At 48.1% G+C, this 24,958-nt stretch overlaps 2 protein-coding genes across 3 annotated transcripts in view; one reads left to right on the top strand and one right to left on the bottom strand.

The window, feature by feature from the left end:
- zmynd10 (zinc finger, MYND-type containing 10) overlaps positions 1-24,958 on the bottom strand; it is a 296,351-nt gene that overhangs the window by 165,808 nt on the left and 105,585 nt on the right. The gene's annotated exons all lie outside the window — the stretch shown is intronic.
- Positions 1-24,958, top strand: part of sema3h (sema domain, immunoglobulin domain (Ig), short basic domain, secreted, (semaphorin) 3H) — a 190,378-nt gene that overhangs the window by 88,505 nt on the left and 76,915 nt on the right. For both annotated transcript variants that reach the window (XM_070895738.1, XM_070895737.1), the window contains exon 5: positions 10,150-10,243. In XM_070895738.1, coding sequence (XP_070751839.1) covers positions 10,150-10,243 — 94 coding nt within the window. The remainder of the gene's footprint in view (positions 1-10,149; positions 10,244-24,958) is intronic.

Below are 24,958 nucleotides of genomic sequence, written 5' to 3'. Positions count from 1 at the left end.
ACTACCTTGTACCCAACACACTTCAGCCAATGAATTACCTTGTACCCAACACACTTCAGCCAATGAACTATCTTGTATCCAACACAGTTCAGCCAATGAACTACCTTGTACCCAACACACTTCAGCCAATGAACTACCTTGTACCCAACACACTTCAGCCAATCAACTACCTGTACCCAACACACTATAGCCAATGAACTACCTTGTACCCAACACACTATCGCCAATGAACTACCTTGTACCCAACACACTTCAGCCAATGAACTATCTTGCACCCAACACACTATAGCAATGAACTACCTTGTTCCCAACACACTTGAACCAATGAACTACTTTGTACCCAACACACTTCAGCCAATGAACTACCTTGTACCCAACACACCATAGCCAATGAACTAACTTATGCCCAACACACTACAGCCAATTAACTACCTTGTACCCAACACACTTCAGCCAATGAACTAACTTGTACCCAACACATTATAGCCATGGAACTACCTTTTACCCAACACACTATAGCCAATGAACTACCTTGTACCCAACACACTATTGCCAATGAACTACCTTGTACCCAACACACTATTGCCAATGAACTACCTTGTACCCAACACATTATCGCCAATGTACTACCTTGTACCCAACACACTATAGCCAATGAACTACCTTGTACCCAATAAACTTCAGCCAATGAACTACCTTGTACCCAACACACTATAGCCAATGAACTACCTTGTACCCAACACACTTCAGCCAATGAACTACCTTGTACCCAACACACTTTAGCCAATAAACTACCTTATACCCAACACACGATAGCAATGAACTACCTTGTACCCAACACACTTCAACCAATGAACTACCTTGTACTCAACACACTTCAGCCAATGAACTACCGTGTATCCAACACACTTCAGCCAATGAACTACCTTGTACCCAACACACTATAGCCAATGAACTATCTTGTACCCAACACACACTATAGCCAATGAACTACCTTGTACCCAACACAATTCAGCCAATGAACTACCTTGTACCCAACACACTATAGCCAATGAACTATCTTGCACCCAACACACTATAGCCAATGAACTACCTTGTACCCAACACACTTCAGCCAATGAACTACCTTGACCCAACACACTATAGCCAATGAACTACCTTGTACCCAACACAATTCAGCCAATGAACTACCTTGTGCCCAACACACTTCAGCCAATGAACTACCTTGTACCCAAAACACTTCAGCCAATGAACTATCTTGTACCCAATACACTCTTGCCAATGAACTACCTTGTACCCAACACACTTCAGCCAATGAACTAACTTATACCAAACACCTATAGCCAATGAACTAACTTGTACCCAACACACTATAGCCAATGAACTACCTTGTACCCAATACACTTCAGCCAATGAACTAACTTGTACCCAAAACACTATAGCCAATGAACTACCTTGTACCCAACACACTTCAGCCAATGAACTACCTTGTACCCAACACACTTCAGCCAATGAACTACCTTGTACCCAACACAATTCAGCCAATGAACTACCTTGTACCCAACACACTATAGCCAATGAACTACCTTGTTCCCAACACACCTCAGCCAATGAACTACCTTGTACCCAACACACTTCAGCCAGTGACCAACCTTGTACCCAACACACTATAGCTAATGAACTATCTTGTACCCAACACACTTCAGCCAATGAACTACCTTGTACCCAACACACTTCAGCCAATGAACTACCTTGTAGCCAACACACTTCAGCCAATGAACTACCTTGTACCCAACACACTTCAGCCAATGAACTACCTTGTACCCAACACAATTCAGCCAATGAACTACCTTGTACCCAACACACTATAGCCAATGAACTACCTTGTTCCCAACGCACCTCAGCCAATGAACTACCTTGTACTCAACACACTTCAGCCAATGACCAACCTTGTACCCAACACACTATAGCTAATGAACTATCTTGTACCCAACACACTTCAGCCAATGAACTACCTTGTACCCAACACACTTCAGCCAATGAACTACCTTTTATCCAACACACTTCAGCCAATGAACTACCTTGTACCCAGCACACTATAGCCAATGAACTACCTTGTACCCAACACACTATAGCCAATGAACTACCTTGTACCCAACACACTTCAGCCAATGAACTACCTTGTACCCAACACACTTCAGCCAGTGGACTACCTTGTACCCAACACACTTCAGTCAATGAACTACCTTGTACCCAACACACTTCAGCCAATGAGCTACCTTGTACCCAACACCCTTCAGCCAATGAACTACCTTTTACCCAACACACTTCAGCCAATGAACTAACTTGTACCCAACACACTTTAGCCAGTAAACTACCTTGTACCCAGAACACTCTAGCCTGTGAGCCATGCTGTACCCGCACATTCCAGTCAATGAACTACACTGCCCACAAAGACCCTCCAGCCTGTGCTGATGGCATGTGGAACTGTATAATATGAAATCACTTCGCTACAGTTTTCCATTGATGGTGAAGTGAGTAAATAGTTTTCTTTGTTATATTCAACCCCTGTCGAAAAATTCACCGTGACTTCAAGTGGGAATTGCTGATATTCTGATCAGTTCACTGAAGCAAAGCTGGTCCAAACAAAACAGAGGAGAATTATTTTTTAAACGAGTGGGAATTAAAATTATCAAGTGGCCGATATTCAACATGCCTTTCTGTTTCATTACTGCATGTCTGCAGTGCTGCCAACATTGGGGAAGCTTTAGGAATGACATTTATGACTAACAAGAGCAACACAGCTTGCAAATCCATTCAAACGTATGCAGATGCTCTCACGTTAAGGGCCACCTTCAAAAGGTACCCTTGTAAGCTAGAATGAGTGATTGGAGCCCCTAATGAGTGACACAGCCTCTCTGATCTTATTTTTTTGGATGAATTACAACTGTATGGCTAAAACCTCTAGCTCTACGAGTGGTTGTCATAGTGCATTTCAGTGAAGAAACTATTGCATGGCAGGTGACAGGAATATTCAAGTATTGAGAAACAGGCCTGTTCAAGGTTGGAGGAGCTGTTAATGAGACGCTTCCTCTCCTTTTCAAGATAAATTAGGACCGTGGGTATTTCAAAGAGACAAATGGACATGCACATGAGCTGAGGCAATTCAACAACACGAGTGTTATATTAAATTCTTGACTGCAACACATGTGCGACTGAAGCTGTAGTGAGGATATTTGGTAACACATTCTATTTCCCTCTTGGGGAAACAGATTGAAAAAGGGTTGTCCTGGGGCCGTGCAGAGAATCCATTAATAAGACGTTGATTCTATATGTATGTTTGAGACAACAGATTAAGAAAGAATTTATTCTGCGTATTATCCGCAACATCTGGTATGTTTAATTAGGCATACCATTTACTTAATTTTAACATTACTTCAATATGGATTTTAATGGAAAGTACCTTCTTTTATAATCCAACTCATTCGACCATTACATTCTGAAAACAATTTAACACAAGTACACACTTCTATACAAACATTTAATTCTGCAGACTTAATTTTCTTTACTCCTCATCATTACATCTGTTTTCCGTTAGCATTTATAAACATTTATGTTCCCTGATGGCTCACTGGGACTAACAGCATCTCCCGGTCTGTACAACTGAGCTCTCCAAAAACGATTGACTCCCTGTTTGGTGATGAGCTAGTTGATCTCAGCTGGAAAGGGACTTTACAGTAGCTGCCGGTGCCCATGGGTTGGTGGCGGCAGGGGGGAAACGAGGGAAGTGGAAATCAGCCAGGGTTCCCACTGACCTTTGCCCAAGTCTAGAACTAGACAGGGAGGGGCAGGGACATAGCTCGTGTCCTGTTCATTACTTTGCTGCTAATGAAAACACATGTTGGAATCCTCAATATCTAAACATTCACACCATTGGACACAGAAGTAGGTGAAAAAAAATTAGAACTTCCATTTTGAAAAGCTTATTGACCCAGAATTTGCTGGGAAAATAATGGTGAGTTTAACGTGCACTCCATTATTAGTGTGTAAATTGCTTGGTGATTTATGGTGGGGAAGTGATATGCCATGAGTTGCAAATCGTCACAAATTGCAACAATTTATACTGCTCCGCCGTTGGCTTCGCAAAAACAGGAGCTCGCCATCAACCTCCATATGAGTTTCAAGATGTTAAAACAAATTAAACTCGCTGCAGAAAGATAGGGCTGATACTTAACGACGTAAGGACCGTTGTAATGATAAGATTTTTCTTCCTGCAAAGCCACTCAACCTCTCTGGCCCAAAAAGGGAACAATTAAAATAGTGGAGTCTCATTCCTGCAGGTAGTAAATTGTTCCTAGAGGTTTTTAAAATTTAAAATTATTATTTTTTTCTTACTTTTCCTGTCTTTTTTTCCTCTCTCTTAATCCAATCTATCTTTCCCTCTCTATGGCTGGAATTTTCCTTACCTTGGTGAGTCCGGTGTGTCCATGGTGGGTCACGACCCCGCTGCTGGCTCCAACCCACTATACAAAATGAACTTACCTTAATGGGGCCTATTTAGCCCGCCCAGCGCGTCACCTGGCCCAATGAGATGTCAATCAAGACGCATTTCAAGCCAGGATCCTGACTACATTAAATTTTAAGTTTAATCTAACATAGATTGGGTGTCGAATCTTAACTGTACAATAATATAATAAAAGTTACATATGAGTGGCAAACCATCCATAGTGTGGGCCTTGTGGACACTCCTTCCAATGTTGAGTCATAGCTCAGAAGACATTTCTGTGCTCAAGAAAACCATTTCTATATTATGGACTCCAGTACAAAGAGGCTTCCCAACACTGGCCTTCACTAACTCAGACATCAAAGGTTGCTGTTTTCTTCCAATTTTTGTAGTTACACTGTCTACATCAAGTATGGTGTTCATCACGGAGCATTGTAAAGTTTGTATCATACCAGGACACTTGCCTAGTATTTGTTGTCCTTGTTTTTGGTTTACCAACACAGGATAAATCCACAAACTTTATCGTTCTGCAAAAACATATGTTTTAAAATGATTCATCTTCATTTGATGTTCCCAAAATGAGCCATGATGTACAACACAACCCATAATTATAAATGAAGACTTGCCATGCCAAGTGTAATTTGGAAAGTAAATTCTGTGAGGACTCTTTTCCTCATAAGGGGGTGGGTGTTACCAACCTCCCTGACCACAGTTTAGGAAAGCATACAACCAACCATCACACAAAGGCTCATTTGCGACTGCATATCGGGCAACCTGACAGTGCATCAGTTCACCTCTCCTCCTGCTGCATTGTGCATAGTAATGAAGGCTGATTCATGGCAACAAACTCCGGCACTCTGTCCTGGAGCTTGCCACTAACTTCTGCTGCTGCATTTTTCTGAAAGCCTGAACTGCAGTCTAGACTTGTGCAATTCAGACACTCTGTAAAGAGGCAGAATTGAGTTCATCTGTTTACATTTACAAAATACCGTTCTGACTCTCACAAACTTATAAGAAGATATACCCATTAATCTGCTCTCAAATATTTTCCTATTGATATGAATTACAACAAGAAGTACACCACTTTATACTCACCACTACTTTAGAAATTGAACAGAGGAAAATATACCTCAGGAAACTGAATTCACTGTGTTTGGTTCCCTGATTTGAAACTCGGATGGACATGAAAGAGATTGCTAACCAATGAATTTGTCCAAATCATAAATACTGCATTTACGTATTCTGAAGCTTGAACTGCCAAATTCTGGTACATTGTTTCATCATGTGCGTGTGCATATGAGTATGTAGTTGTGTGTGTGTGTGTGTGTGCGTCTGTTTGTCTGTCTGTGTGTGTGTCTATGTGTGTGTCTGTGTGACTGTCTGTCTTTGGGGTGTACTGTCGGAGATGCCTTGGCACATTGCTGCAGTGCATCTTGTAGATGGTACACCCGGCACCATCCTGACTTGTAAATATATCGGCGCTTCTTCATCATCGCTGGGTCAGAATCCTGGAACTCCCTCCCTAACAGCACTGTGCGAGTACCTTCACCACACGGACTGCAGCGGCTCAAGAAGGCGGCTCACCACCACCTTCTGAAGGGCAATTAGGGATGGGCAATAAATGCTGCCGTTGCCATCGACACCCACATTGCATGAATAACTGTTTTAAAAAGAGTGTGACTGATGACATTCCTGCTCTTCCATGTAATGGGTTGTGGGACTGTTGACATCATTGGTGGCTTGTGCCACCCTAAAACATGTGTAGAGTTTTTTTTTAAACAAACTATTCCATTTCTACAGGGAGTTGAGGTCAAGTTTAAAATGAAAAGTCATGTTTCTTCATCCAGCCTCAAATTCAGCAAAGCTGCTTGGGAACAAAACCCGCCACCTGGTGATTTAAAAAAAAACTTGGAAATATGACGGCTTGCTTGGAAAATGCACTATGTGGGGTGGGGTGGGGTGGGACTAAAACATGCCGGTCAGAAGGTCCCAGTCAGAAGGACCATGAACAGTAGACACCTCAAGTCGCTGCAGAAATACCACCGCAAGATCCTACAAATCCCCTGGGAGGACAGACTCACCAACATTAGCGTCCTCGACCAGGCCAACATCCCCAGCATTGACCACACTTGATCAGCTCCGCTGGGCAGGCCACATTGTTCGCATGCCAGACATGAGACTCCCAAAGCAAGCGCTCTACTCGGAACTCCTTCATGACAAACGAGCCAAAGGTGGGCAGAGGAAACGTTACAGGGACACTCCCTGATAAAGTGCGACATCCCCACTGACACCTGGGAGTCCCTGGCCAAAGACCGCCCTAAGTGGAGGAAGTGCATCCGGGAGGGCGCTGAGCACCTCGAGTTTCATCGCCGAGAGCATGCAGGAATCAAGCGCAGGCAGCAGAAAGAGCATGCGGCAAACCAGTCCCACCCACCCCATCCCTCAACGACTATCTGTCCCACCTGTGACAGGGTCTGTGGCTCTCGTGTTGGACTGTTCAACCACCAAAGAACTCACTTCAGGAGTGGAAGCAAGTCTTCCTCGATTCCGAGGGACAGCCTATGATGATGATGATGATGCTGATCTCAGCTGGGTAAGCAACCTGGATGCTACAATTCTGGATGCTACAATTAGCTTCAGTGACCCCAGGGTGAGAAGGGCAAATAAAGGACGCAATTACATAGCGTTACAGGGAATTTACAACGCAGAAGCAGGCCATTCGGCCCAACTGGTCTATGCCGGTGTTTATGCTCCACACGAGCCTTCTCCCACCCCCCACTTCATCTAACCCTATCAGCATAGATGCTCACCCAAATATCCAGCTGGCATTCACTGCCTTGACCCACGTGCAACAAGTCATTTGGATGATTTACAATATGGCGGGCATGGAATTGCATCCTAAACGTGAGCCATTGCTTTCAGGAGATGGCAGGAGAAAATTGCGACCGGGAAAATTTTGATATGAGAGAGGAAAGGGATTTGTTTTTCCCACCCCGTGAATGTGAAGAGGAAGGCCATTGTACGATAATATCCTGGGGGATTCTTTTTAATATAAGCATTTAGCTTGTACAGAAGAAAACATTAAATCTTGTCAACCAGTGAAAGCAGCTGCTGGGGTGTACTGTACAATGTCACACTAGCAGCTAGTTGTTGCTGTTGGGTCAAAGTTCAAGCTGACTGCCATCTTGGCAATGGATGAGCAATCCTGGGTGATAGCGTCATTTACACTACACAGTCGGCTGCCCTTCTGCACTGACATTACACACACAGCATGCAAACTTTCACAATCCCCCGAGGCAAGGCCCTAAGGCCAATAACATGCATACAGTTCAATTCCATTTTATGTCATATTGACTCTTTACCCATTTAGCACAGAAAAATGCAAAAAATGTTGGATATCGAATAAGAGAGCCTTCCATTACCTCATCGTGCGGCTCTTCCAAGTGTCTTTCAGAGCCAACAATAACAACAACAACTTGCATTTATATAGCGCCTTTAACGTAGTAAAATGTCCACGGGAGTGCAATCAAGACAAAAATTGAGACCAAGTCACATGAGGAGGTATTGCGACAGATGATGTAGGCTTCAAGGAGCGTCTTAAAGCAGGAGAAAGAGGTGGAGAGGTTTAGGGAGGGAATTCCAGAGCTTCGGGCCGAGGCAGTGAAGGCACGGCCGCCAATGGTGGGCAAAGTAAATTGGGATGTGCAAGAGGCCAGAAATGGAGGAGCTCGGCGATCTCGGATCTTTAAAGTCTGTCCCAGCTGCAGGACAGAATCCCCTCCTTGCGAAAAGGGGAGGTGCTTGCTGCAACTGAGCAGGAGCAGAATCCCAGGGTGCACTTCCAGATAGGGTCCTAAAGAGGGGCTCTCTTCGTGGCAGTGTTCCATTTTAACCCTTACACCGCTGGACACTCTCAACATTTTTGCATTCCGGAAGAAGCCACAACAATTAGTCAATAGGTAGAAATTCCAATCGGCAAAATTCACATGCAAACCCTTAATGGGCTTATGCTATGTTTCCTTGTGCGCTATCTTTACACAAACATCACAGCCAAGCAGAAAATCTCGGGGAGAGGTCGTAGACGGCACGTGATGCTTCCACTGTGGAGAGTGGCAGGGATACCATTAATGGAGCCACCTACAGAACCACGTTTGAGATCATGGACACGTTACCGCTGCCCATCCTCCACTCACTCATTGGTGCCGAATCGCTGTGAAATTAGTGACATTACACCGTCCACCTTGAAGCTCTTACGAGGAGGTGTCAAAGAGTTAAATCAGCTCATTCAAGCAGAGGTTCCTCTGCTCCCTCTGGGGAAATGATTGCCTTGATTATGCATCTCCACCCCCTCTCCCCATCCCCCCTGTGCCCCCACCCCCCAGCCACCCTGATACAGTGACTCTGTCTGAAGCTCGGTGAGAATCCCTCCTCCCCACCACCTTCACAGGTGTCAGCCGTGGCCTAGTGGGCAGCACTCTTGCCTTTGAGTCAGATGTTTGTGGGTTCAAGTCCCACTCCAGGTACTTGAGCACAAAATCTAGGCTGACCCTCCAGTGCAGTGCAGAGGGACTGCTTCACTGCCAGAGGTGCTGTCTTTCAGATGAGAAGTTAAACCGATACCCATCTGCCCTCTCAGGTGGGTGTAAAAGATCCGATCGCACAACTCAAAGATGGGACGTTCTACCGGTTTCCTGGCCAATATTTATCCCTTAACCAACACCACTGATTATCTGATCATTTATCACATTGCTGTTTGTGGGAGCTTGCTATGTGCAAATTGGCTGCTGTGTTTCCTACCTTACAACAGTGACTATACTTCATTGGCTGTAAAGTGCTTTGGGCCATCCTGAGGTTGCACCCAACACTGCTCATGTGTGCTCGAGTGCAATGGTATGGTGAGAAGCGTGGCAGTATTATGTTTGAAGTTGTAAGTAAATAGTAAGGGCCTGTTACTTGCAAGACAGAAATGTTGTCATGCCGTTCAGGGCAGAAGGAGAGGACGGTATCCAACAGGGCAGCCGTCACATGGATACCACTGCAGTTTTAGTGCTTGCTTCCTTGATGTGAAAAATAACTTGGGAAAACAATGATGTTTTGATTCAGCCACCATATTGGATATTCCCAAACTGGCTCGGCTGAGCGTCAGTCTTCCCGGGTCCCACGGCCAAACACGCAGGAGAGCCTCAAGTTCAGGAAAATGTTCAGAGTGAGATTTGTGATGAGAAAGAGTGGGACAGATCAAACCGTTTGAACACAGGGAACTTGTTTATTTTTAAGAGCGAGATAAGTCAAAATAGGTCACATTTTTATCCCATAATGAGTGGGTCTCGATGACAGGCCTGCAATACGCTAATATAAATGAGTTTGTGATCACCAGGCACAAATCCCGGTCAGCGCTCGTCTCAGTATAATGCTGAATGTGCTTGTACCAAATTCCTCTCTGAGCTATTTTATCACACACCTTTAGCTGGGTCTGTGGTGAAATGGCGGAGGGAGGGATTTGGTTCAAGTGTGTTTAACGTACATGCAGGAAGAGCACCAACCTCTACCCTCGCGTGAGATGAGGTTGCTTTGATGCTGGTTTATGCTATTGTGGTTGACTCTCTGTTCATTCTTTCTCTCCCCCCCACCATCCATCCCTGCAGGATGAGCAGCTAGTGCTTCACCACGATCAGACAGAGTGTGGCAAAGGGAAGTGCCCTTATGACCCTCAGCAGCGGATGGCCTCGGCAATGATTGGTGAGTAAGCGTGGCTAGGGGTGACCCTGTGGTTGCAGAGAGTGTGCTTGCTGGGGTGGAAGTGTGTGGGACTGCGTACCATTTCAGGAATTTTTATCTTGGCAGACTTGTGTAGTCCCAGATCAAATCTGTGGAACTCGGAAAGCTGCAGTTAATACTTGGTTCTCTTAACAAGTGCCCACCTTGTCCTTGTCAAAACCATACTGGTATTTTTGTGTAACTAATAAGTTGTCTGAGATTGGTGACAAGTGAACGTTGACAGAGCTGGATGAGGACACTGTCCCCACGTGCAGTCAGGGAGTGTTGGGGCTGTCCAGAGCCAGCATTAGCGGACATGGCTCGAGCGCCTTGAACCTCCAGTGCAGACTGAGTGATTGTTCTGAAAAATTCCTCAACAGAGATGCAGGCACATGCAAAGTGGAGAAAGGTTATAGGGTCAGAGCACCCTAGTGCTACAGACTGAGGTCTCCCCACTCCATCCATTGACAGATTAGGCGTAACGTAACACTCCTATATCGTCTGAACAATATGCTTTGATGTCAACCTCGGGGCATGATGTGATATTTCCCACTCCCCACGTTACGTATCACTGCAAGAGCTGGGTGATGTTACTCACTCATCGCCAAATTGTTTACAGTTCTGTGCTTTGGCCTCGTGTCCTCAGGGAACAGAGTTGAGATTGTCTGAATACACGGGATTCTTAGCTTAGAGTTTGAATCCAAATTCCAGAAGGGAAAAATTGGTGTTCAACTCACTGCACCACCCATCAGAATGTGTTCTTGGTTAATACTTGAACTGGGCCCCAGAACTGAAAGACTGACGTTCGAATCCATGAAGTCCATACAAAAGTGTCCATGTCATAACTAAACTGTAGCGTATTCAATGGATGGTGTTCAGCATTCAGCAATTTGGCAGTTTAGCAGCTGCTGTCAACAATCTCCAGCTAGGATAGTCATGGTGTGTCCTTCCCAGCATGGGCTATCACAACACGTCCATTCTCCGCATCACCTTCTGTAATGTTGCCACCTTTTGGCAGGTTTCTGAAACCGGTTATCTGTTTGCATAATCTAGGCTTGGCTATCGAGTAATAATTTCCCTATCAAAGAGCCTTTGCAACCCGTTCTCCCTCTCCCTCCCTCTCTCTCCCCCCCCTTCCCCTCTCCCCCCCTCTTCCCCTCTCCCCCCTCTTCCCCTCTCTCCCCCTCTCCCCGCGCTCCCCCTCTCCCCTGTCTCCCCTGTCTCCCCTCACCCCATCACCCCCTCTCCCCGCGCTCCCCCTCTCCCCTGTCTCCCCTCACCCCCTCTCCCCTCACCCCCTCACCCCCTCTCCCCGCGCTCCCCCTCACCCCCTCACCCCCTCTCCCCTCGCTCCCCCTCACCCCCTCACCCCGTGCTCCCCCGCTCCTGTTCTCCCCCTCTGCCCCATACCCCCTCTCCCCGCGCTCCCCCGCTCCTGTTCTCCCCCTCTGCCCCATACCCCCTCTCCCCGCGCTCCCCCGACCCCCTCTCCCCGTGCTCCCCCGTGCTCCCCCACTCCTGTACTCCCCCTCTCCCCACGCTCCCCCCTCTCCACTCGCTCCCCCCTCTCCCCTCTCCCCACGCTCCCCCCTCTCCCCTCCCTTCCCCTATCCCCTCTCCCCTCCCTTCCCCTATCCCTGCGCTCCTCCCTCTTCCCTCTCCTCACCCCCTCCGCTCCTGCCCTCTCCCCCCTCCCCCTTCCCCCTTCCCCCTTCACCCTCTCCCCGCGTTCTCCCGCCACACTCCCCCTCTCCATCTCTCCCCCCTCTCCCTCCGCTCCCTCCCTCTCCCCCCTCTCCCCCCCTCTCCCCGCGCTCCCCCCTCTCCCCGCGTTCTCCCCTCTCCCCGCGTTCTCCCCTCTCCCCGTGCTCCCCCTCTCCCCATGCTCCCCCTCTCCCCACGCTCCCCGCGCTCCCCCTCTCCCCGCGCTCCCCCTCTTCCCCTCCCCCTCTCTCCGCGCTTCCCCCGCGCTCCACACCTCTCCCTCTCCCCGCGGTCCCCCTCTCCCCGCGCTCCCCCCTCTCCCCGCGCTCCCCCTCTCCCCTCGGTCCCCCCTCTCCCCGCGCTCCCCCCTCTCCCCTCGCTCCCCCCTCTCTCCCCTCGCTCCCCTCGCTCCCCCCTCTCCCCATGCTCCCACCCTCGCCCCCTCCCCCTCGCTCCCCCTCTTCCCTCTCCTCTCTCCCTCTACGCTCCCCCTCTCCCTCCCACTCTCCGCCCTCCCCGCTCTCCCCCTCTTCCCTCTCCTCTCTCCCCCCACGCTCCCTCCTCCCCCTTTCTCCACGCTCCCCCTCTCCCCCCCCCTCTCCCCGCTCTCCCCGCTCTCCCCCTCACTCCCCCCTCCCCCTCTTCCCCTCCTCACTCCCCCTCCCCCTCTCCCTCCCCCTCTCTCCGTGCTCCCCCTCTTCCCCCTCCTCACTCTCCCTCCCCCTCTCCCTCCCCCTCTCTCCGTGCTCCCCCTCTCCCCCTCTCCCCCTCACTCCCTCCTCCCCCTCACTCCCCCCTCCCCCTCTCCCCGCTCTCCCCCTCTCTCCGCTCTCCCCCTCACTCCCCCCTCCCCCTCTCCCCATGCTCCCCCCTCTACCCCTCTCCCCATCCCCCTCACTCCCCACTCTCCCCGCTCTCCCCCTCTCCCCCTCACTCCCGCTCCCCCTCACTCCCCCTCCCCCCTCACTCCCCCTCCTCACTCCCCCTCCTCACTCCCCCTCTCTCCGTGCTCCCTTTCTCTCCGCGCTCCCCCTCACTCCCCCTCACTCCCCCCTCCCCCTCTCCCCCTCTCCCCCTCTCTCTCCCTCTCCCCGCACTCCCCCTCTCCCTGCACTCCCCCTCTCCCCGCACTCCCCCTCTCCCCGCACTCCCCCTCTTCCCCTCACTCCCCCTCTTCCCCGCACTCCCCCTCTCCCCGCACTCCCCCTCTTCCCCTCACTCCCCCTCTTCCCCTCACTCCCCCTCTTCCCCTCATTCCCCTCTCCCCGCTCTCCCCCTCTCTCCCCCTCTCTCCCCCTCTCTCCCCCTCTCCCCGCACTCCCCCTCTCCCCTCTCTCCCCCTCTCCCCCTCTCCCCGCACTCCCCCTCTCTCCCCCCTCCCCCTCGCTCTCCCCCTCCCCCTCGCTCTCCCCCTCGCTCTCCCCCTCTCTCCCCTCTCCCCCCTCTCTCCCCTCTCCCCCCTCTCTCCCCCTCTCCCCGCACTCCCTCCCCCTCGCTCTCCCCCTCCCCCTCGCTCTCCCCCTCGCTCTCCCCCTCGCTCTCCCCCTCTCTCCCCCTCTCTCCCCTCTCCCCCCTCTCTCCCCTCTCCCCCCTCTCTCCCCCTCTCTCCCCCTCTCCCCGCACTCCCCCTCTCTCCCCCTCTCCCCGCACTACCCCCTCCTCGTGCTCCCCCTCTCCCCTCTCCCTGCGCTCCCCCTCTCCCCCCATGCCCCCCTTCTCCCCCCCTCCCTCTCCCTGTGCTCCCCCTCTCCCTGTGCTCCCCCCTCGCCCTCTCCCAACACTCTCCCTCTCCCCATTCCCCCTGTCTGCATGCTCCCCCTCTCCCTGCGCTCTCCCTTTCCCCCCTCTCTTAACGGGAATCTCAATTAATTCCCTTCTCCTGGATGTCCATTACAAACAAGTTGTTATGTATTTATGCTTGGGGTCACCAGACACCAGGGGGCGCCAGTGTCGGTGGTCATCGGACTGCACGCGCGTGTGCACGGTCACTGGTATATAAGTGCGGGTACCATGTCACGCGGGTTACTTTGGGCGTGAATAAAGTTGGATCAGGTTTACACCTGAGGCAGTTTACAGTAACTAGTCTTTTGAGTCATTACATTCATTACATTTGGCGACGAGGTAACTCAAGAACCTTTGCATGTACCATGGCATTATTGGAATTCTGGAGAGATTCGCGGATGGCGAGGATTGGGTGGATTTTATCGACCGCCTGGATCAGTATTTTGTGGCCAACAAAATGGAGGGAGAGGCTGACGCAGTTCGGCGCAGGGCGGTTTTCCTCACCGTTTGTGGTCCAAACATTTATGGCCTCACGAAGAACCTTCTCTCGCCTTTACATCCAACGGACAAAGAATATGGGGATTTGTGTGCATTGGTGTGTGACATCTTAAGCCAAAAGAGGGGATCACCATCTCACGTTATCGCTTCTACATGCATGTTCGTGCTAAGGGCCAGGATGTGTCGGGATTTGTCGCCGACCTGCGACGTCTTGCTGAGCTGTGTAAGTTCAGGAACGTGTTGGAAGACATGCTGCGAGATTTCTTCGTGATACGGAACAAACCATGATGTGATTCTTCGGAAATTATTGGCCGAAGAGAAGCTGGATTTGAGCAAGGCCATCGCAACTGCCCAGGCATGCATGATGACTGATGATGATTTGAGGTAGATATCATCGAAGAGGCAGAGCTCCACGGCAAGTACTGTAAACAAGATTGTGTCGTCGTTTGGCAGAGCTGCTTATGGCAGGGCCTACCCGATTGCTTATGTGAAACCTGTAGCTGCTCAAAGTCCGGCAACAGGTACGAATCCGATTTCACCCTGTTGGCATTGTGGGGGCAATCATCGGCCTCATCAGTATTGGTTTAAACAGTACTCCTGTAATGGCTGTTCGAAACTGGGGATCTTCAGAGAATGTGTCCACAATTGAGCAAATGTGCTGCCGCTCATCACATTGCTGATGATGACCAGTCCAGTGCTGGCCCGGATACACAACCCGAGGAGGAAGTGTATGGCATGTATTCGTTCTTGGGAAGGAGCCAGCCGATAATCGTTAATGTGAAGCTGAATGGCGTGCCTGTATCAATGGAGCTGGACACGGGTGCGAGTCAGTCGATAATGAGCCAAACGACATTCGACAAGCTGTGGGACACTGAGGCGGTGAAGCCTAAGCTGAGTCCAGTCAATGCCAAGTTGCGTACTTACACTAAGGAACTCATACCGGTGATTGGCAGTGCAGTAGTCAAGGTGTCATATGATGGTGTGGTCCATGATCTACCATTATGGAGGTCCCAGGTAATGGTCCAACGCAGTTCGGCAGGAATTAGTTCGAGAAAATCAAGTGGAATTGGAATGCTATCAAAGTGTTGTCATCAGTGGATGACACTTCGTGTGCTCAATTATTGAAGAAGTTTCCTTCTTTGTTTGAACCGGGCATTGGTAATTTTACTGGAGCCAAGGTGCAGATTCACCTGGATTCTGATGCAAGGCCTGTCTATCATAAAACTCAGTCTGTTCCCTGCATGACGAGGGAGAAGGTTGAAATTGAGCTTGACAGACTCCAACGTGAAGGGGTCATATCACCGGTCGAGTTTAACGAGTGGGCCAGTCCTATTGTTCCTGTGTTGAAGAGTGATGGCACTGTCAGGATTTGTGGGGACTACAAGGTTATGATTAACCGATTTTCGAAACAGGATCAGTACCCGTTACCGAAGGCTGATGATCTGTTCGCCATGCTAGCTCGTGGAAAGTTGTTCACTAAACTGGATCTGACATTGGCCTATATGACACAGGAGCTTGTCGGCACTTCGAAGAAACTCACCTGCATCAACACCCATAAAGGACTGTTTGTCTACAGCAGGTGCCCTTTTGGAATTTTTTCGGCTGCAGCCATATTTCAGAGGAATATGGAGAGTCTACTGAAGTCCGTTCCTAGAACTGTCATGTTTCAAGATGACATTGTGGTCACAGGTCGCAACACTACTGAACATCTGAACAATCTTGAAGAAGTCCTACATTGTCTGGACAAAGTGGGACTCAGGCTGAAACATTTGAAGTGTGTCTTCATGGCAGCTGAAGTTGAATTCCTGGGGAGGAAGATTGCTGCTGATGGCTAAAGGCCTACTGATTCTAAAACCAAGGCCATCAAAAATGCACCCAGGCCCCAGAATGTGACAGAGCTGCGTTCATTCCTTGGGCTACTCAACTACTTTGGTAATTTCTTACCCAGATTGAGCACTTTGTTAGAGCCACTGCACGTGCTACTCAGAAAAGGCAATAACTGGGTCTGGGGTGTGTCTCAAGATAAAGCCTTGGAGAAAGCGAAGAATTTGCTCTGTTCAAACAAGTTGCTTGTTGATTATGATCCGTGTAAGCGTCTTGTATTGACCTGTGATGCTTCATCATATGGGGTTGGCTGTGTCCTCCAACAAGCAAATGAGTCGGGTAAGCTACAATCTGTTGCATATGCTTCGAGAAGTTTATCAAAGGCGGAAAGCGCTTACAGCATGGTAGGAAAAGAAGCTTTGGTCTGTGTGTATGGGTTAAAAAGATGCATCAGTACCTGTTTGGTCTTCGTTTTGAACTCGAAACGGAACACAATCCACTCATTTCATTGTTTTCGGAAAACAAAGGTATTAATACCAATGCATCGTCCCATATCCTGAGGTGGGCATTGACATTGTCTGCCCATGATTATATTATTCGTCATAGACCTGGCATTGAGAATTGTGTCGATGCACTGAGTCGTCTGCCATTCCCCACACCTGAGGTGGAGACGCCTCAACCTGCAGATCTACTGTTAGTAATGGATGCTTTTGAGAGTGAAGGAACTCCTGTCACTGCTCAACAAGTTAGGATCTGGACCAGCCATGACCCTATTTTATCAGTTATGAAACGTTGTGTCCTCAGTGGTGATTGGTCTGCACTACCTATGGAAATGTGTGATGAGACCAAACCTTGCAACCGTCGCAAAGATGAACTGTCCGTTCAGTCAGATTGTTTACTGTGGGGTAATCGTGTTGTTATGCCTAAGAAAGGTAGAGAAAAATTTGTACATGAACTACATAGCACTCATCCTGGTATTGTCATGATGAAAGCCATTTCTAGGGCTCATGTATGGTGGCCTGGAATTGACTCTGATCGGGAATCATGTGTGCATCAGTGCAATATTTGCATGCAGCTAAGTGAAATAGCAGCGGAATCTCTGGTGAGTCTTTGGTCGTAGCCATCTAAACTATGGTTGAGGACCCACATCGATTTTGCGGGCTCTTTCCTGGGAAAGATGTTTGTTGTTGTGGTGGATGCATATTCAAAGTGAATAGAGTGTATTATAATGTCATCCAGTATGGCTGCAGCTACTATTGAGAGCCTTCATGTCATGTTTGCTACTCATGGTTTGCCTGACATTGTTGTGAGTGACAATGGATCTTGCTTCACAATTCTGGAGTTTCAAGAGTTCATGAAACTCAATGGTATTAAACATGTGAGGTCAGCCCCATTCAAACCTGCTTCTAGTGGTCAAGCAGAGCGTACTGTTCAAACGATCAAGCAGAGTATAAAACGTGTAACTCAGGGTTCATTGCAGACTCGCTTGTCCTGTATACTGTTCAGCTACAGGACCAGACCTCATACGCTTACTGGGGTCCCCCCTGCTGAGCTACTGATGAAGAGAAATCGCAAGACCAAGCTCTCTTTCGTTCATCCCGTTTTGAATGATCGTATTGAAACCAGATGTCATAGTCAGCAAGGGTATCATGATCGTGTTGACGTGTCACGTGACATCTCTGTCAACGATCCAGTTTATGTACTGAACTATGGTCAAGGTCCAAAGTGGATCGCTGGCACTGTTACAGCCAAGGAGGGTAACAGAGTGTTTATTGTCATGCTCAAAAATGGACAAACATGCAGGAAACATGTTGATCAGATAAAACTGTGGCTCACGGATGAACTGGAACTGCTTGAGGAAGATGCAGTCAGTGACCAACCAACCAATGTTCATTCATCAGAGGACTTTGCTGTCATTATTGAAACTGGACTTCCAGTCTCTGATGTGGTCATTACCACTCCCATCAGATTGGTTACTCAGCCTTCAATCACAACTGACTCAGAACACTCGCCTAGAACTGAAGTTGAACTGAGACGATCAACTTGTGAGCGGAAAGTCCCAGACCGTCTTAATTTGTAAAAAGACTGATATTAAGATCTTGAAAGGGGATGTTGTTATGTATTTATGCTTGGGGTCACCAGACACCAGGGGGCACCACTGTTGGAGTTCATCGGGCTGTACGCGCGGGTGCATGGTCACTGGTATATAAGCGCGGGTACCATGTCACGCGGGTTACTTTGGGCGTGAATAAAGTTGGATCAGGTTTACACCTGAGGCAGTTTACAGTAACTAGTCTTCTGAGTCATTACATTCATTACACAAGTAATGACTGAGAGGTATCAGTAAATATAGATCTCTCCCTATATGGTCATTCAGGATAGTGAGGGAAATCAGACAAGTACTATTAAGCGTATTATTATCCATGATTTTGAACATGTCTCACCCTGGGAGAGGACAATAGGAGTTAACATGACTCAGTTGTGACTCCGCAGCATGGTTCTTTTGACTTTTAGTCAAAGAAAATTTCCAAGGTTATTTTAGATCACTTGGTTCTTTGAAGCTAGCAGGGATCGGACAGTTCCTCCAGGTGCCTTGGCACACGGGCTGGAGTCATGTGGAGCCCCGGCCTGGGCCTACGCAGGTCCTCTTGAACCTGCAGCGAGAAGTTCATACATCAGAGAGCCCATCTCCTTCTGCTAGTTTGTTTATAAGTACAGCATGACACAGTTTGGAAAATCGTCGCAGCAAGAGCCTTGCTTTGTGAGTAGGTCGCGCTCTATCCCATAAACACTGTCAATGCAAAGAAAGAAAGAAGTGCATTTATATAGCCCTTTTCATGAACTCAAGATGTCCCAAAGTGCTTTGCAGCCAAGGAAGTACTTTTGAAGGGTAGTCACTGTTGTAATATAGGAAACACGGCAGCCAATTGGCGTACAGTAAGCTCCCAGAAACAGCAGTGACCAGATCGATTGCTTTAGTGTTGTTGGTTAAGGGATAAATATTATATAATAAGTCGCTGCACATCAAAGTAATTCGTTCTATGTAAAGCACTTGCAGGTATTTCTAAGAAGTGTAATAAGGTGCTATATTAATGTAAGTCCTTCCGTCATTTGAAAAGCATTAAGATGCTTGATAGGTTTTTGGTAATAGTTGAGGGATGTTATTGGAGGGGGAATGGTGCACTGTTTCCATCTCACACATGCTCAGGGACTCCTGGGGCTCAAATGTGGCATGGGTTAAATGCAGGCTAAAACACCCTCTGCTCTGCCCAGTGAAATGCCTTATCACCAACCTCAGAAAACTAATGCACCAAGCTGACATTTCCATTTCCCACTCCAGCCTCTCTGTCCTCTTTGAATTAAATTGCTAATTTAGCTTTGAATGTGCTTCAAATCGTTAAGATACCAACTGCTGATTGCTCTTTTATCAAAGTGTCCCTGCATAGCTTTAAACATCCTGCTCCCACCATCGGTGGCCATGCCTTCAGCTGTCCTGGCCCTAAGCTCTGGAATTCCCTCCCTAAACTTCTCTGCCTCTCTCTCTCTCTCTCTCTCCTCCTGTAAGACGCTTCTTAAAACCTACCTCTTTGACCAAGCTTTTGGTCTCCTGTCCTACTACCTCTATGTGGCTCAGTGCCTCGTTATGCTCATTATTACAGGTCCTGGCAAAAGGACACAATGAGAAATCAAAAGTAATAAAAATATGACATCACAAGGATGGAGAACAGTGATTGGATCTTCCAGATTAATTGAATCACTGGACAGGGAATGAATCTTAACAACAACTAATAACTGATTTAGTTTGATTGAATTACTGATTTTCTAATTTTAACTTAATTTATAAGTATGGTATATATTATTTACTTTTGTTTAATTATAATTAATATTTATTATACTGATTTTACTATTGTACACTCCTTATTGTATAATTTACAACGTAATTTGAATTTTTTTTTAGTTTTTTCGCCTGTGTCTATCTGCGTGCGCATTTTGGCTGCCGCTTCGGACCCGAGCCTTTAACCTCTTTTTACACTTCCTGCTTCCTCTTTTTCTCTCTTTCCCTCAATGGGCAATATCTAACGTGTTGTAAAATTGTTGTGGAGCGCCTTGGGACGTTTCACTACGTTAAAGGCACTATATAAATGCAAGGTGTTATGTACAGTTGGAAACTGACCAAAGTATGGAGGAGTAATTGTAGCGCGATCTTGCCGTATATTAAGCACATCGCGACTGCACATTTGCTGATAATTTATGCTTGAAAGGATTATTTGCAGTGCCTTGCTCCTGAGTTGGAGTGCTCACATTGTCAGGCTGGCAAAGCAAACCTGAAGCATCATTCAGGATTCAAATGTTCTCTGCGTTTATGCAGAATCATCTGTGTGTTACATAAAATACCGCTAGTAAGGAAAAAGGTTTTTTGGCTCTCCTATTTTCTCATTGCTCGCATCGTTGCAAAAGTCGCCCTTGCAGTCCCGGGCAGCAGCACATGAATCTCTTCAAACCCCGTGTGAGACACCACCATTGGGGCTTAGAGAAATGCGGACACTGCCCCTTTGCACCCTTGTCCTGCCTTAGCCGGGACTGGGCCTAGACTGTTCCATTCACCAGCAGGAACGAGAGAGGGAGACAATAACATCAGCCTGCGATGGAGTCAGTCCCGGATGTGAAGGGACAGCGTGCTAACTCATTGCATCATGCAGTCCCCTGGAGCAGTTGGAATAAATCAACCCCTTCTGCCCTCCATAAATGTCAACATGAGTGCAGAGGTGAAGGTGACAGCTCAAGCTTGCTTGTGGGATCCTTAGCTGGAAGAAGGCTGCTGGAGGCACTTTGCCAGTTATCCTGTAACACTGGAACACACACCCAGCATGACCTATTGACTATGGAACTCTGCATCATCTTGGTGTGTGTGTGTGTGAGGGACCGATAAAAACCCAGCTTGGTGATGCAGCAGCTGTTGGGTGATATTCAGCAATCCGAATGCTGGGATACCCAGTGGGTAACACATACAGAGGAAAACATTTGTCTCAGTCTGTTTCTTCCTTGCCACACTGCACAAAGCCAGCTATTTCCCATGGATCTCCAATTCTGGTCCCAAATCATAAAGTGTTGTGATTTATTTTGTGAGGGCTGGTGTGGAGGGACAGACTGCCATTGGCTCCAGAAACCCAAAGAGTTATAAGCAGCTGTTCTACCAGCTGTCCTTTATGGAGCTGCTTGGCTGCAGCCTAATGCTCCGCAGTGTGCTGTGTACATGTGCATTACCGAGAGTCAGAATACCGGAGGCATCAAACTGACGCGTCCCGCGTGTCACACCACATGAGAATTCTGCAAACCTCAATGTGTACATGCTTACACATCGGGGGGCTCAAGGGTTTTGAAGCTGACCAAGAGCAGATTGATTTATGTCACAAACCTCACATAAAAAATGTGTTAACATATTAATCCTGGTTGGATTAGTGCAGACACGATCTGGGCACAAGCCTGAGGCACCACAGGGAGGGGAGAGCCTCAAACAGACCAATGAAAATCCGCAACAATTTGCATTTATACAGCGCGTTTAGTGTAGTAAAACGTCCCAAGGTATTTTACAATAACGTTATCAGACAAAATTGACACCGAGCCACACAAGGCGATATTAGGACAGTTTGGTCAATGAGGTAGGTTTTAAGGAGCGTCTTAAAGTAGGAGACAGAGGTAGAAAGGCGGAGAAGTTTAGGGAGGGAATTCCAGAGCTTGGGGCCGAGGCAACTGAAGGCACAGCCTACCCTGATAGTAGGCACAGCTCCCGCCTCCCCGCTTTGACTGTTAGTTGAGAGTCCCTCCGCCTGAGGAACTTAAACTTGAATCCTCTGCCTCATAGTCATGACCCCAGGTCCTCCTCTTCCCCAGAGCTGTCTCCACGCTGGGTTGAGCAACAGCACGAGTCAGCCACTGCTACAGATTGGTCACCCTGACCCTTGCAGCTCCCTCAACAATTAACGGAAACATAGAAAATAGGTGCAGGAGTAGGCCATTCGGCCCTTCGAGCCTGCACCACCATTCAATATGATCATGGCTGATCATTTTTGCAACTTTAGTATCCCATTCCTGCTTTCTCTCTATACCCCTTGATCCCTTTAGCCATATGGGCCACATCTAACTCCCTTTTGAATATATCTAACGAACTGGCATCAACAACTTTCTGTGGTAGAGAATTTCACAGGTTCACCACTCTCTGGGTGAAGAAGTTTCTCCTCATCTCGGTCCTAAATGGCTTACCCCTTATCCTTAGACTGTGACCCCTGGTTATGGACTTCCCCAACATCGGGAACATTCTTCCTGCATCTAACCTGTCCAATCATGTCAGAATTTTATATGTTTCTATGAGATCCCCTCTCATTCTTTTACATTCCAGTGAATATAAGCCTAGTCGATCCAGTCTTTCTTCATATGTCAATCCTGCCATCCCGGGAATCAGTCTGGTGAACCTTTGCTGCACTCCCTCAATAGCAAGAATGTCCTTCCTCAGATTAGGAGACCAAAACTGCACACAATATTCAAACTAAACTTTGTGGAATCGGGATTCCTGTTTTTGTGTTTTCTGGGTTCAGGCATGGAGACCGTTTGGAGTGAGTGGCAAATATCTGGCCTATCAGAAGATCTCTTACCTGAGAACAGAAAAATCTGTTTTGTACTCCCTAATAATCTCATACCAAAATGTTCAAGGACTGTGATGTGCAGTAATTGTTTAAATCAGGAGATTGAAAGCACCACACACATGTCCAGATCACATCCACCCGTGGAGGTGGAACCTGTGATTTGCAAACCCCTCACTTTAACAGCTGGCTGGAGTCTGAGATCATTCCCTTGAATTGGAAAGATGCTCATGCTATGCCAATTTTCAAAAAGGGTGGCAAGTCAGATGCAGGGAACTACAGGTCGAAGCCTTAATCATAGGTATGATGTTGAAAGGAATTATAAGAGATGCTCGCTACAGTCACCTGGCTGGGGAGGATATCATCAGAGACATTCAACACGGCTTTTGGAAAAGGAGGTCATGTCTAACTAATCTACTGGAGATTTTTGAGGAAGTTACAATGTTTGTGGACGAGGGCAGTCCAATAGGCATTGTCTACTTGGACTTTCAAAAGCCCTTCGATAAAGTACCACACAATAGGTTATACTACAAGACAGAATCCTGTGGTATTGGTGGGGACCTGTTACAATGGATACATTTCCGTAGGCTAAATTTCCATAGGCAAAAATTGTGGTTAATGTCTACGGATCAGATTGGAGGATGGTTACTAGTGGTCCCCCGTCAATAGTGGTCCCCCGTCGCTAATGGTGTCCCGTCGCTAGTGGTGCCCCATTACTAGTGGTGTCCCGTTACCAGTGATGTCCTGAATATGTCCTTACTATACAGTACAAATGCACACAAGGCCCATACTAGAGAGAAGGTCACTCTGTGACCAGCAACCTTTATTCCAGCACTGAAGTGGAGAAGATGGGCGGAGCTTCCCCTTTTACACCTGAAAGTCCAAGTTAGGAGTGTCTCCCACAAGTTCACCACCTAGTGGTCAGTGTTCTCACGGTGTACAACTTAGGTCAGTTTATACATGGATCACAATGACAGTTGAATACATATCACTTCCCACCCCAAAGTCTTATTGGGATCACAGGTTAAGTCTCTCTGGTGGTTTACGCTCCCTTGTAGAGCGCCTGAGTTGGGGCTCTGGTCATTGGGCGCTGGCCTGAGTGTCTGCTGTTTGCGGTGCCTCAGGCCTGTCCGGACTGCCCACAGTGACTGGGCTCTCCTCCACTTGGTTCCGGTGTTCGGTCACCTGTGGTGGAGTGAACTCTACATCGTGTTCTTCCTCTGCTTCTTCTATGGGGTTGCTGAATCTCCTTTTTGTTTAATCCACGTGTTTGCGGCAGATTTGTCCATTGGTAAGTTTAACAACCAGAATCCTATTCTCCTCTTTGGCAATCACAGTGCCTGCGAGCCATTTGGGCTCTGCAGCGTAGTTGAGGACAAAGACAGGTTTCATTGACATCAATACATCGCGCCCTCGCATTCCCATCATGGTAGTCACAATGTGACCGGCGCCTGCTCTCAACAATTTCTTTCATGGCGGGGTGTATAAGGGATAACCTGGTTTTGAGCATCCTTTTCATTAGCAGCTCTGCGGGTGGAACCCCTGTGAGCGAGTGTGGTCGCGATCTATTGGCCAACAGGAGGCGTAATAAGCGGCTTTGTAGGGAACCCCCTTGGATTCTGAGCATCCCCTGTTTGATTATCTGCACTGCTCGTTCTACCTGGCCGTTTGAGGCCGGCTTGAACGGTGCCGTTCTGACATGGTTGATACCATTTCCTGCCATGAAGTTCTGGAATTCAATGCTTGTAAGGCACGGGCCATTGTCGCTGACCAAGACATCCGGTAGACCATGGGCGGTGAACATTGCCCGTAGACTTTCTACCGTGGCAGAGGATGTGCATGAATTGAGAATGTCACACTCGATCCATTTGGAGTAGGTATCTACTACAACCAAAAACATTTTTCCCATGAAAGAACCTGCGTAATCCACATGGATGCGTGACCATGGCTTGGTGGGCCAGGGGGGCTTCCCTGGGCGCATTGCCCAGCTGGGCACACGTGTTGCACCTGCGAACACAAAGTTCCAGGTCTGCATTTATCCCTGGCCACTAAACGTGCGACCTGGCAATTGCCTTCATCATGACAATGCCCGGGTGCTCATTGTGGAGTTCTCGGATGAAGCCTCTCTGCCCATCTGGGGCATGACTACTCGGTTTCCCCATAGTAGGCAATCGGCCTGAATCGAGAGTTCATCTTTGCACCTGTGAAATGGTTTAAATTCCTCAGGGCATGCCCCGTACGTGGCTACCCA

This window comes from Pristiophorus japonicus, chromosome 12 (genome assembly GCF_044704955.1).
Source record: "Pristiophorus japonicus isolate sPriJap1 chromosome 12, sPriJap1.hap1, whole genome shotgun sequence".
NCBI classification, from domain to species: Eukaryota; Metazoa; Chordata; class Chondrichthyes; family Pristiophoridae; genus Pristiophorus; species Pristiophorus japonicus.
This window is presented reverse-complemented; position numbering and strand designations above follow the sequence as displayed.